Source organism: Macaca nemestrina, chromosome 2, assembly GCF_043159975.1.
Source record: "Macaca nemestrina isolate mMacNem1 chromosome 2, mMacNem.hap1, whole genome shotgun sequence".
Lineage (NCBI taxonomy): Eukaryota > Metazoa > Chordata > Mammalia > Primates > Cercopithecidae > Macaca > Macaca nemestrina.
The window spans coordinates 115,642,660-115,656,701 of record NC_092126.1 but is presented as its reverse complement, the minus strand read 5'-3'; the positions used below and the strand labels follow the sequence as shown (position 1 = coordinate 115,656,701).

The 14,042-nt window shown below is 54.0% G+C and overlaps 1 protein-coding gene across 34 annotated transcripts in view; it reads left to right on the top strand.

Moving 5' to 3' along the window:
• LOC105480534 (POC1 centriolar protein A) overlaps positions 1–14,042 on the top strand; it is an 84,588-nt gene that overhangs the window by 9,283 nt on the left and 61,263 nt on the right. For all 34 annotated transcript variants that reach the window (XR_011620073.1, XR_011620074.1, XR_986495.2 and 31 more), the window contains exon 7: positions 7,280–7,413. Coding sequence is in view for 22 of the 34 variants with exons in the window: in XM_011739553.3 (XP_011737855.2) it covers positions 7,280–7,413 (134 nt within the window). In the remaining 12 variants the exon portion in view is untranslated. The remainder of the gene's footprint in view (positions 1–7,279; positions 7,414–14,042) is intronic.

Genomic DNA, 14,042 nt, shown 5'->3' with positions numbered 1-14,042 from the left:
GTCCTCACTGCGGCTCTGGCCAGGGCTTCGCTTGAGGACCACTTCTCAGGGGCATGCCACTTGCCTTTCCTGGTGATGGAGGCTCTGCCCTCCAGGGCCAAGGTGACAGCCCTTGACCTGTGGTAAAGGGAACAGGGCTGTCAGTAGAGGCCAGCATTGGTGGGACCATGGCCACCTCTGGTCTTACTGTGTCCTCCACAGATGTAGAGTCGTAGGGAGGGTTGACTTAGCTAGGGGCCAGGCCCAGGATGGTAGCCCTTGGAAGGCAGGGTGGCAGGCAGTGGACATGGGCTCATGCAAGGTTCCAGGTGGGAGTTGGAGGGCGAGGGCAGACTTAGACATGCCCAGGATGAGTTAGCTGAGAGTATTGGGTAGGGAACTGGCCTGAGAGCAAGTATGAGTGGGCAGGGCCACGAGGCACCCCAGTTCCAAGGATGGGCTCAGGGAAGGGAGCTGGTGAGGGGTCATTGGAGAAATTGGGAATTGTGCAGCTGACAAAACAGAGATAAGTGAGACTGGACCAGGGAGAGACCAGGAAGGAAGGCAGAGCTGGAGTTGTTTGAAGAATCGTGGTCGTTAACCTGGGACTAAGCTTAAAGTTCTTGGGCTTGCTTCCATAAACCACACCTGAAATGGGAAGTACATGGCTGGACACAGGTGTGGGGCTCCGACACCACCACCCCCCACTCTACCCCTACCCCTGCCACACGCACACCCTTCCTAGCTAACTCTTGGTGTTCAAGGACAGCACTTTCTTTGGGGTAATGGAGGTGAGCACGCCTTTCCAGAATGGGGAGAAGATCCTAGTCTTGAAAAGCACATGGTGGAGAGTAGGCTCCGCAGCCGGCTTTTAAAGCATTCCTGGCCGTGTGATGTTGGGCAGGTCATTTGACTCTGTGGGGCCTCTGGGACAATGATGGGGCCTGTCTCACAGGAGGTGTTGGGAGGGTTAATGAGTTGTTTCATATCAAGAATTGAGAGGGTGGCTGGCACAAAATGAGGGGAAGGAGATACAACATTAGTGATGATGACAATGACACTGTCTTGGTCCTGTTTGGTGAGGCCAACCTGGTTGGTTAAGGCCTGTAGTACCCTACAGCACCACCAGGTGGCAGGGGCCAGCCGCAAGAACCTGTTTCCCTGCCCCACGCCCCGCACAGGAAACCCTGGGGTTTGTTACCAATGCTCTTTCAGACAGAGGCTTCTGGAATAGAAAAGCAGTGGGGCTTGCCTCCACTTGGAGCCCATACCTCTCCCATCCCTCCTTCAGCCTTCTGCTCTGGGCCAGGCCTGAGTGAAGGGCTGGAGCTCGGGGATGGGGCACATCTGCACAGCTGCCTGGGGAACATGGGCAGGTGCAGAGGAGGGAGGACTTAGACAGGGAGAGATGGGAGTGGAAGGCGATGAGGCAGGACAGCGGTCAGGGGCACATGCTTGGGTTCCTTTCTGTAAAGGGGGTGGCGATAGGCCTTCCTCATGGCTTTGTGAGGCTCTGATGGGAAAAGCCATATAAGGATTATAACACAGGACTGGGTATGTGGTTTGTGCTACATAAGTCCTGACACTGGGTGGAGAGGATCTCTAGGTGACCCTGGCAGGGTCCAGGCCCATCTCTGATGGATCAGGAGCCTGGGCCTGGTGTTCATGGGTATAACAGCAGATGCCCTCTGGGAAGGGCCTCAGATGCCATCTCCAGCTCAGGGTCCCAAAGATGTGGCCTGATTGGCAGTGCCAGGACTGGCCTCATCATTTAAGGTATGAAGGGAAGAAGGACATCTTAGAGGATAGCGGTGTCCAGAGTCTGCTGGGGCTGGGGGCTGGTGTGCCCCATGTGCCCCAGTGATGGGTAGGTGTCTGGCTGTGCCTGGTATCAAAGTGGGGGCTGGCATCAGAGTCGGGGATGGGTTGCAGAGATTGAGTAGAAGCAGAGAAACTGACCCTGTTGGGGTGGAGGGGCCAGCTGGACCCAGGGATCTGGGATATGAGAATGGCTGATGTCACATTCTGAGCCCCTATAATTGAGGGGGCCACAGAAGATAAAGGTCCACAAAGCAGCCAGAGTGAGAGGTATGAGCCCCATCTCCCAGCATGGGAGAGCTGAGGAGGGCAGAGGCTGGAGAGCGAAGGAGGGTGGGGTCTCGTGAAGAGGGTTGTCAGGAGGTGGAGCAATGCAGAGCAGCCGAGGAGTGGTGGGTACTGGGGAGAGGGAGGGAGCCGGGGTCCTGGAGGAAGCAGGCTTGGTGGAGGGCAGGGGCGGATCTCCATGATGGCAGGGTTGGGGAGGTGTGGGTGGACTCAGATGAGCCCCAGGGGCCGTGTCCTGAGTGGAGCTGAGTGTGTGGACTGACAGGCCCTGCTGGGAGATTGCAGTCTGCTTCTGGCCTTGCCTCTTATGACACCCTCTCAGTGGGCCTGCAGTGTCTCATCCCTAAGCCATCCCTAGTGTAGATTGGAGGCTTAGCGGGATTTGGAGTGCCCATAAACACAGCCGGTTCCCCCTGAGCTCCCTGCTCAATGCCATGGCCAGTAGTGGGTGTTCACAGGATAGCCGACTCATCCCATAGCCTCTAGGCTGACCCTTAGGGGTGCAGTGAGCCAGGTTGATCTGAGCTCCCTGGGTAGGGGGAACATACCTCTCATCCTCTCCTGACGGGAGGACATGACCAGGTCTGCTCTGGTCTTGGGGCTCCCCAGAAAACCTCTAGCTGAAACTAAGGGGAAACCCTTTACCCAAGTGGCTCCCCCACCCCAATAGGTGCAGTAGAATCTCTTTGTAGGCTCATTCCCCAGGAAGGGCTCCCAGTACTCTGGCAAAAGATGCCTGATCTGCTTTCTGTCCCTGATCCCTAGGAAACCCAAGGGAAACCTACGGACACAGTGTCATTCAGTGTCTCCCCTAGTGACTCTGGATGGGCAGCAGGCACTTCCAGAATGGCCTTCTGGTGTTGGAGGCTGATGGGCTCTTGTGAGAGGATTTGGTTAATGATACTGCAGTGTGTGGCTAGCAAGCCCCAACCTGCTTGTGTCCAGCCATCCATGGTTGTGTTCTATGAGGGCACTTCCTGTTCCCGCTAGGGTTGGAGTTGAAGCCTGCTTGGGGTTTGGGGCTATTGGAGGCAGCTGGAGCCATTTGTCTTGCGCTGGCTGACTCTCCTGCCAGACAAGGAGTTTCTTGGCTCTAGCCTATCACTGCAGAGAGCAGTTCTGATTTCTCAATTCAGCAAGGAGTTGATGGACTGGTGGAACCCTTTGAATGCCAGTCCCCGTGGTGATGGGTTAGCTCCATATGCTCTGAGCCCACATTAAGACTGTTCAGGCATCTGAGCAGCAGCCCCCATCCCAGAACCTGTAATGTGCTTCGTGGCTTATAGCACGTGCAGGTCCATTATCCAGTGACAGGCCTGAGTGGCCAGCAAGGTAGGTCTACTCTCCATTTCACAGATGCAGAGCATGCAGCCCACAGTCACACAGCTGTGGGTCTGAGTCCCCAACTCAGGGCCTTTGAGTCTGGCATTCTGTTGACCGTCTCACGCTGCGCTCCTTGCACTTCAGTGACTCTAGTCATTTACTCCCCAGGCTCCTTGGGAGAGGTGGTCTCTTTGGCTGGCTGTCAGCAGGGCTAAGAACTCATAGAGTCCTACGCTCTCTGTCCATTGGTCTTTAGTGCACCCCTGCACCCCTGCCTGGCCTCATACATGGTCATGGAGGGTTTTGTCTTTTTTTTTTTTTCTTTCAGAGGTGGGGTTGGGGTCTCACTGTATTGCCCAGGCTGGTCTTGAACTCCTGAGCTCAAGCAATCCTCCTACCTCGGCCTCCCAAACTGCTGGGATTACAGGCGTGAGTCACCGTGCCCAGCTGGAGGGTTTTAAGTGGTTGCAGCTAGCAGGGCAGGGCTGTACCCTGTAATTGGTGTTTTGAGACTAAAAGGGTTGATTGGGGTACAGTGGTGCTGTCCCACCTGGTCTAGCCAACCTACTCTCCCACCGTCCTGAAGTGAGCATTTACACGGCATTTAAAAAGAGGAGTGTTTTAGGTGTCCTTTGCTGCTGGTATCAGAGAACCTTTGTGGTATGAATCCAAAGCCTCTTGTCAACCCAGAGCCACCGTGTCACTGGTAACACCAGTTGCACATCGCAAGAGACCACCCTGGGGAAAATGAGTGGTCCTTTTGTGGAAGGATGTTAGGGTGGGGCTTGGCCCTGGCATGGTCTCCTCCAGAGAGGTACCTCCTGCTTGGGCACCCAGGCTTTCTCTGGGCCCTTGGCTGGTTTGGAGCCCATCAGGTAGTGGGCCTAGATTTGCCCAGGCCTCTACATGCAGAGTAGCATGGAGTTGGTGTACTCAGGTCTCTGCTTAGGCCACCTGCTGCCCACAAGCTATGACTAGTTCTTGGTATTTGGGAGCAGGGGCTGTGGTGGCCTCGTCCCTGGGCCCCTGAGGATCTGTAGAAGTTTGATGTTGGTGTATCTCTGACCTGGAGTCAGGGTTCTCTCTTTGGGGTGGAGATGGGATAAGAGCCACAAGCTCACAGCTGCCATCCAGGTGGCAGTGTGTGTCATCACTGATATCTGCCATGGAGCCAAGAAGAGGCCTGCAGCCTTGGACTTGACAAAAAGTGGATCATTCTCAGACATTTGGCGCTCAAGGCATCATGACCGAAGGCTCATGCCCTCATGGGGCAGCCTAGCCTCCATGGTAGACTCTCGTGCAGGGGTGGTTCTTACAATGACGCGTCCATAGACTACCCACTCTCCACCACCTCCACAGAGGCAGGAGGAGTGAGAGTGGAGGCTGGCGTGGCCAGTGGATGAGGCAGGAGAGCAAGTGGGGAAAGGTGGGGTGGGTCCTGGTGTCTGGGGCATCCCCCAAAGCCTGGTATGCCAGGCCAGCCCCTCTTCTGGAGTAAATGGTTCTAGGTGTTTCTACCCAGGCTTGGGTATTCCTGACATTTATGTGGAGTGGGGCTTCTGTTGCCCTTCCTCTGGGAGAGATTCTTTCCCTTGGATGGACTTGACCAGGTGGGGGCCCCTGGTGTGGCATCAATACATTGACCCTGCCACCCTGGTGGTGCTGGGAAGCCCAGAGCTCCCTGAGCATGCCTTCCCTTCTGCACCATCCTGCCACCGGCTGTTCCTCTGCCAGCTTCTGGTCAAGGAGGTGTGGGGGTGGCCTTCATCCCAGTGCAGACTCTGTGGTGGGGGCGATCTCTGAAATCTGCCCCCAAGAGCTGGCTTCAGGGACCCCACTGGTCCCTCTCCAGGCTGCCTCCTGGAGATCCTGGCACTTGGAGGGTGTTGTTCAGATATAAATATCATGTTACGTAAAACCTTGGCTGTCTCCCCCTAAGTGTGCCTGGTAACATGTATCCAGACTCCCTGGCACATCAGCACATCAGCTGGGCTGGCATCTGAGGGACTGTGTGCACCCTGTGGGCCTTGTTGAGGGCTGTTTCGTGTTGGGTGTGTTTACCAACCCAGTAGTTCTTGCAGCCTCTCAGTGCTAAGACGATAGTTGATTTTGAGTCTGCCTTTATGTTAGTGGCAATTCTGACTTGGCAGGGTCATGGTTATTTTAGCCCCACTGGTTTTCCTCATCGGGCCTGTGGTAATGGGAAGAAAGACACTGGGGTTTTCCTCAGAAGCCACCCTAGGAGGCTGTGATGCAGCTGATCCATGCATTGGCTGTGGAGTTGCTCTGTCCGCATGTAGACTGCCCAGGTCTGCCCCCAGCTTCACCTAGAATATGCTCTTGGCCTTGAGGGAGGGTTGTGTAACCTGCTGGAGCTTCTGGATACCCAACTTAAGCACCTGCTCACCAACCACTTTCTGAGTCCTGCTCGGTGCCAGGCACTGAGTTGGGAGCCAGGGACTCAACACCGCCCCTGTCTGATGGAGTTCATGGTCTCATGGGAGATCCAGATGTGAGTCAGATAGTTGCATGTAAATGTGACGAGTGAACCGATGGCAGGCTTATGGTGTTTTGGAAGGACAAATGAAGGGGGTTGCCCTAATCGGGAGGCCAGGGGAGGCTTCCTGGAGGAGGTAGCTTCCAGTACTAAGCTTTAAGATCAGGAAAAGGGGAGGGCAAGAGTCTCTCAGGCCCACTGGAAACAAGGAGTAAAAAAGTTCTGTGACTGGGGGAATTGACACAGCTGGGGTGGCCGGATCTTGGAGTGTGAGGGACACCAGAAAAGATGGTGGGGTTAGGCTGGGATGATAGGGAAAAGAGAGTCATGGACAGGGCCAAGCTGTTGAGTAGGTGACGTGGCAGGACCTGGGGTTACATGGAACATAGAGGGCAAAGGAGAGGAACATCCGTGTTGGCATTGGATGGCTCACTCTGCAAAGGCCTCATGTGCTTAACTTAGTAGCATCCCCACAGCACCCCTTACACATGGGTGCTCTGGTACAGATGGAGAAATTGAGGCTCAGTGTAGTCAAGATGCTTGCTCAGGATGGATGTGGTGGCTCACGGCTGTAATCTGAGCACTTTGGAAGGCCGAGACAGGCGGATCACCTGAGGTCAGGAGTTTCAGACCAACCTGGCTAACATGGTGAAACCCCAACTCTACTAAAAATACAAAAATCAGCTGGACAGAGTGGCACACCTGTAGTCTCAGCTACTCAGGAGGCTGAGGCAGGAGAATCTCTTGAACCCAGGAGACGGAGGCTGCAGTGAGCTGAGATCGTACCACTGCACTCCAGCCTGGGCGACAGAGTGAGACTCTGTCTCTCAAAAAAGGTCATGGGGTGAGCGCAGGCAGGAGGCTTGGGGTTGGAACGTAGTCCTGACTGGTTCCTAAGAGTGTCTTAGCTTTCTGCTCATCTGCCCCCACACATGCCCTCCCTGTATGGCAGTGGCATTGTATTGACATTTCAAGGGTTTTATTTTCCATTTGGTTTCTTTAAAGAAAGAATATATCAGATAGACCAAAGGCTATGTTTGTATGTTTGAGTGCTCTATTCTGCTCCAGCTTGACCGCTTGCTGTGGGAGAGGATGGAGGAATCGTCTGCTGCCTCTGGTTTTTGCATCCGTTTCTGTCTTCCTGTCTTCTACTGCCTGCCCTTGGCTCTGAATGGGCCTTTTCCTGTTCTTTGATTGTGCCCCTCTCCTGGGAAATCCTTGTTGGGTTCCCCACAGCTCTTTTGAGCAATGACCATCCTGACCCAGCCCCATCAGGGCTGTGCTGAGCCTCAGTTGGCCCTGATTGCCTGTCCCGGGCTTCAACTGTGCTCCCTGTGCCTCCCAGCCAGCACCTGACTGATGTCCTTCCCCTAGTGCACAGTGCTGCAGTGAACGGGCTCTCTTTCCACCCGTCGGGAAACTACCTAATCACGGCCTCCAGTGACTCGACCCTGAAGATCCTGGACCTGATGGAGGGCCGGCTGCTCTACACACTCCACGGGCATCAGGTGAGAGGTGTCGGCCGGGTGCTGAGTGGTGTGGAGTGGTGGTACCCTCACAGTCTGGGCAGTGGGCAAGATGCAGAAACAGGCTTGTCACCCACACAGCCTGCAGGGAGATGGATGGAGGCCTTTCCCTGTGACCTGGGCAGATTGCTGGGCCTGGGACTGGTGCAGCTGAGAAAGGTATATAAGAGTTGAATTGGTCAGGGGTTGGGGGCTGTATCTGGGCATGGTTAGCAAGCTGACCCCTAGGGGCCTGAATGGAATCTATCCCCTAATGGCCTCAGCTATCCCTTGGTCCAGAGGTTGAGTTGAGCCTTGGAACCCATGCTCTGAGTTGACATCGGGGTTTTCTGGAGGCCCTCGGACTGGCAGACATCACCGAGGCAACCTCAGGTGTCTTGCAGAGGCTGAACCGAAGAAGGGAAATCCTCTTTATGTTTGTTGTTTGAGAATTCCTGGAATGGAATCAAGGAAGCAGAGGCCTCCTTTCTGAGTGAGCTTCAAAGCAGCCAGTTCCCTGGTCTCCCTGGGTGGGCTGGGCCCCTGGAGGCCGGCTGTGGGGAGTAGGCCACATGCAGCTCTCCCCAGGAGCTGGCCTGGCTCTGGGCCTTTCACATCTAATACTCCGACTAGGAAGTAATGTCTGAGCCTTCGTGACCAGAGCAGTTGTCAGAATGTCTCCTGTTGGGGTGTAGTCACCATGCCCACTTGGGATGGGAGGTCTGGAGTCCATTGAATTCAAGTTTGTCTCTAATCTGCCTGCCAGGCTGAGGGAGGCCCTGGGGGTGCTTATGTGTCTTGGACCATCAGCTAGGTGTGAGGTGTCCAGCCTGGTGCTTTCTGAGCTGTTGTTTGTGTTTCCACTGCCATCTGAGTTAGGGCACCTGGGGGCCATTTGACTATGACTAGGGGTTGAGGACATAGGCCTTTTCTTCTGGTTCCTCAGGGCCTGGAGGCTGCTTGCTGCCCCCAGCCTTGTTGTGACCCCTTGCCTTCCCTGTCAGAGACATATCCAGTGCGCAGGACTAGTGGGCCTGTTCTCCCTAGGCCAACACATCCAGAGGGGGTGGCTGCTGGCCCTGGTGTAAGCCTGTTCACGAGCCAAGCCCTTGGACAAGCCAGTTATTCAGATTCATGTGTTACTGTTTGGGATCTTATGCCCAGGAGGGCATTTGCAAATCATGTGAATGCTGCTACCATTCCTGCTCCCCTAAAAAAAAAAAAAAAAAAAAAAAAAAAAAAAACTCAGAAACAGTTTGAAACAGATGCCTATCAAGTGATCACCTCTTTTTGTGAGTGTTCCTTAAATAGCTAACTCACGCTTAGTCTGAGAACACTTGAATGTGGGATCTAAAATCTAAAATGTCATTCCTGGTGTTCTGGCATCGCATCCGGCACGTAAACGAAAGCTATCGACATTGTTCTCTCTGGGAAGTGAAGCAAGGACCATGGCGCATTCCCTTGTGTGGTCGCTTGTCTGCTGTTAAACCTAGAGAAATGGGAACCTGGCCAAGGGACAGCTGATGGTTTGGGGTGTGGATAGGGCTGGGTCATTTCTTCTTCAGGGCACCAGGCTCACAATGCCCAGAGGAAAGGAGAAGACAAGAAACGAACCGACCTCTGTTCATTTTGCCATCTGTCTGTTTGTTCGTTCATCATCGGCTCTCTAGCTCATGGGTCTGGGCACCGGGGATAGGAAATGGATGTTATAGCTCTACTTCCTGGGCTTCCTGGCCTGGGCAGAGGGGGACTCCACAGGGAGGCTGACAGAGCTGAAGGCAGCATGAGACAAGTTAGGCTGGCTGAGAGGTAGGCTGAATCTTAGGAAGTACTTGGAGGGCAGGTGAAGGTGGGTAGGCCCTGCCCATCTCCCAGGGTACAGCTCAGATGAAGGTGGGAGTCAGGGTATGGGCCTTGAATTATTTTCTACTCCCAGCCCCCTAAACTCCCTATCAAATACAGGAACTCAGGATTGATTTACCACAAGTTTTAGGGGCTCTTTGTCTTGGGATACTGATGACACCCAACCCCTCTGTGGGGCACTTCAGGTATCCAGGTGTAGGAACCCCTGGGCCTGGCTTGCTCAGGGTTCTGCAAACTGATTCCAGAAGACAAATTGCCCAGGGCCACCCTGACTCTGCCCCTACCTCTGCACTTGCTTTAATCCTTGCTCCTTTCTAGAGGTTGATTCTCTCCCATCCCTCCTCTTTAAGACCCATGGTCAGACCAACCATGCACTCCAACTGGTGGTGGCAACTCAATACTGGCCTGGGTTGAAAGGTCCCGCTGCGGACAAACCTGGCCCGGTTCCTGTGCCCCTCCCACCTGCAGTGTGGGTTGCTGCCTTGAGAGAGCTTTCTTTTGGGGTCCTTACTAATGATGTGCAGCAGCATAATTGAAGAGCCAGGCTGAAGGCTGAGGTAGGGGTGTGAGTGTGTTAGCACGTATGGGGCAGGGATGCCCAAGCGAAGGCCTTATTTACTTCCAGCAAAGACCAGCTCACCTCCATACCACAGCCTGGCACCCCGGGACCCAGGTCTGCCAGGGTTTGTTGTGGCTCCTTGTCATGCTTAGCTCTGCCCCTGGGTTTGGAGTGACTCAGAGTCAGCTAATGGGCTAGGTGCGGTAGCTCACGCCTGTCATCCCAGCACTTTGGGGGGAGGCTGAGGTGGGAGGATTGCTTGAGCCTGGGAAGCTGGGGCTGCAGTGATCTGTGATTGTGCCACTGTACTCCAGCCTGGGTGACAAAGCAAGACACTGTCTCAAAACAGAAAACCCTCCAAAACACAGAGTCAGCTAATGGTGGCTTCCTAAGGGAGCATAGTGCAATTAAGCAGCCTTAATTTGGGCATTTGGTTGAGATACAGGGTCCACTGACTGGGCAGAATACCTAGTGCTTATGGAGATCTGTGGCTAGGATCAGAGGCGGCTTTGCTCCAGCTGGGGGTAGAAATCCGTAGGGGCTGGGCCTGTGTTGTCATGCAACTGGTTCCAAGGATGTTCATGACTGTTGAGGGCCTGGCTGGGGGGCCACATCACAGGGGCCTGCTGACAAAGGGGCTGGGTTCCGCCTGGGCACTCTGCAGCAGGTGTAGAGTCCTCATGGGCTCCCACTCACCCAGACCTTCCAGGAAGATGTGCAGCTGGTTCTTTGGTGACTACATCTTTCACATTCTGTTCCGGGAGGTGGCAATGTGGTGGGGTCCTGGTGGCCAAGGGCTTGATGGAGTGCAGCTGCTATCGGCCACTTCCTGAACTGTGTGGCTGAGCAGCCCGGGGCTCCTGAGTGGGTCTCGGGTGCCTGAGGCTTCTGTCCTATGGATAAGGAAGATGGCAGGTTGGAAAGCATTTTTTTTTTTGAGTCCAGGTGGTGAAAATGAGAGCTGTCTGGATTAGTAGGGCGTCTTGTGACTCCTAGTGTGCCAGAGCTGGGACAAGTACCTGCGTCTATGCAATTTCTATCACATGTACATATGACTTTTAAAATTCCATTTGTAATTTCACTCTTGTTTCATTCATTCATTCATTCTTTCAGAGACAGAGTCTCGCCCTGTTGCCCAGGCTGGAGTGTAGTGGGGTGATCTCGGCTCACTGCAACCTCTGCCTCCCGGGTTCAAGTGATTCTCCTGCTTGAGGCTGAGGCCTCCCAAGTAGCCGGGATTACACAGGCACCTGCCACCACACCCGGCTAATTTTTGTATTTTTAGTAGAGATGGGGTTTCATCATGTTGGTCAGGCTGGTCTCAAACTCCTGATCTCAGGTGATCCACCTGCCTCGGCCTTCCAAAGTGCTGGGATTATAGGCCTGAGCCACTGCATCCGACCTTCTTGTTCTTATTTATTTGTTTTTATTGGGGTAACGTATATGTATATAATTCACCATCTTTACCATTTTTAAGTGTACAGTTCAGTGGTAATAAATATATTTATATTCTCTTTTTTGCACCCCTTCATTCCCTGGCTCCCCTTCCCCATCCCAGCCCTGGTAACCACCAGTCTAATCTGTCTTCATGAGATCCACATAACTCCCACAGATGTCACTCTTGTGTTTAGCTCACAGGTCTGGGTAGGGAACCAGCAGGCTTATGTTGGCTTGTGTCCCCATCTCGCTGCTACATGACCCCATTCTGATCCAGCAGAAGGGAGCCCCATGAAACTTTGGTTTGGATGCAGAGGACCTGCTGTGTCCTCAGAGTTGGCTTGGGAGAGCTGTGGGAGAGAGGGCCACTGAGTCTTAGGGCCAGTGGGGCAGCAACTCCCTTGTGCTTCCATTTCTGCATCTAAGAAGTGGACAGTGTAGGCTGGGGGTGAGCAGCAGTGAGGTCGGCCACAGAGAGCTGCTGTGGGATGAGGCAGACCTTGACCCGAGTGTGGGGGCTCTGCAGGTGCCAGGAAAAGGGCCCCAGCAAGCCCTCTGGGGAAACTGTGGGGGAGGTTCGGGATAGAGAAAGTCGGGTCAGGGTGCAGTGCTGTTGGGCCGCAACTCTATTGTCTGAGTTGAGGCCAGACTCACCCCAATGTACCTTTCAGTTGTCTCCTAAGGTACAGAGAGCGCCAGGACAGAGGAACTTGCCAAGTGCCGGCTAAGATGAGGATCACCCAGTGTAGTCCTGGGTCTCCTGGGCTGGACCTGTGTGCTGGTGTTGAGGGCAGCTCATCAGCCAGGCATCAGCGTGCAGGTGGTTTGGTGGCTCTCTAGCACATGAGTGGCACACATCGGCCCATTTGAGAGGCCTTTTGTTTGGGCAGGCTCACTTTGTGAGAGTAAGGGGTTGTCTTAGTCTGTTCTGTGCTATTGTAGTAAAATACCTGAGACTGGGTAACTTATCAAGAACAGAAAGTTATTTCTCAGTTCCAGATGCTGGAAGTCCCAGATCAAGGTACTAGCGTTGGGGAAGGCTGCTCTCTGCTTCTGAGATGGGACTTGAATGCTGCGTCATCTGAGGGGAGTAACACTGTCCTCACATGGAGAAGGTAGAAGGGCGGAAAGGGCCAAACTCCCTTTGTCAAGCCCTTTCGTGAGTGCACCTAATCCCCTTCGTGAGGGCGGAGCCCTTGTGTCTCAATCACTTCCCAAAGGCCACAACGCTGTTACCTCGGGGATTCAATTTCTTTCTTTTTTTTTTTTTTTGAGATGGAGTCTCACTCTATCGCCCAGGCTGGAATGCAGTGGCGCGATCTTGGCTCACTGCAACCTCCGTCTCCCGGGTTCAAGCGATCCTTCCACCTCAGCCTCCTGAGTAGCTGGGATTACATGCACACGCCACCACACCCGGCTAATTTTTTGCATTTTTAGTAGAGACAGGGTTTCACCATGTTGGCCAGGCTGGTCTTGAACTCCTGACCTCAAGTGATCCACCTTCCTCGGTCTCCCAAAGTGCTGGTATTACAGGCATGAGGCACCATGCCTGGCTGGGGATTCAATTTCAATATCAATTTTGGTGGGGACAAAAACATTCACACCATAGCAGGGGTGGACGTTGGTTACAAGTTTATTGTGGCCCTGAAGAATTCTGGTGCTTCTCTCCTGCAGTCCTGGCTTGGGGGGACTCGGGTTGACAAAGGGCCCTCTGCCTCTCAAATCTGCCCACCCTGAGAGGAGAGTGGACAGATGGGGGAGGTGCTGCCTGCAGGGTATGGTGCATTGCCCTCCTTCCGCATCCTTTGCCCTGGGAACACTAGAGCCTGCACAGTCACCTTTGCAAACATCTTTGATTGAGGCCAAGCGCTGGGATGTGTTCAGCTGGGGAGGTTACACAGCCTTGTCTGGTGGGGATGATACTTAGCTTTCTCAGGAAAACCCCAGTATTTTTAGGAACAAACAGTTTGTACCCACCCATTTCCGGTTTTGAAAAACTGTGGGTCCTCTCCCGTCTTGTTTATCTGAAACAGCCTGAGCTTCAGGAGGGGAGGAATGGGCTTGGGCACTGGGTCAGATGATTCTAGTGTTGCCTCTTTTTCTGTGACACTGGGCAAGACCTTGACTTTGTTGAGCCTCTTTTCTTATCTGTGAGACTGGCATCCCATTGTCTGCCTCATGGTAGGAGAGGACATGTCTAAATTTCCCAGCACCAGACACAGTAGGTCCTCATAGATGTTAATCACTTTCCACTTGAGCTCACAGAAAATGACACAATGCCATTTTGGGTGAGAGCTCTTTAAAAGGGCATTAGAAGTTTCTGTTGTGGACACGGTCCTGGTGATGCTGAGTGGGTGGGCAGTCTGTTTATCAGGAAAACAGGTCCGTGGGGGTGTCTGGTGCCTTAGCTGCCCCATTCCCGGCATGGGGCTGTGGCCTCTGCCCCGGGGTTGGAGGCAAGCGTGTTTCCTCTCCTGCGCACCTTCGGAATCTCTCATGGGTTCACCTGGCTTTTACTTTTGCTTAGGGTTGTTGTCTCCCCAGAACATTTTGCTTTGACTTCTTTCGTCACGCGCTCCTGGAATCTGTCCCCTGGTGGTGGGCTGGGGAGACTCCCCGACCCAGACTCGGTGTCCCCACCAGCTGCCCTCATGCGTTTGCTTTGCCGAGTGCCTTGGTGTACATGTCCATGTGCACTGCCCTTTGTCAGGCCTGTCCTTCCAGTCATCTCGAGGGCCTGACTCCTGGAGGATGGCTGGTGGATCAGGAAACC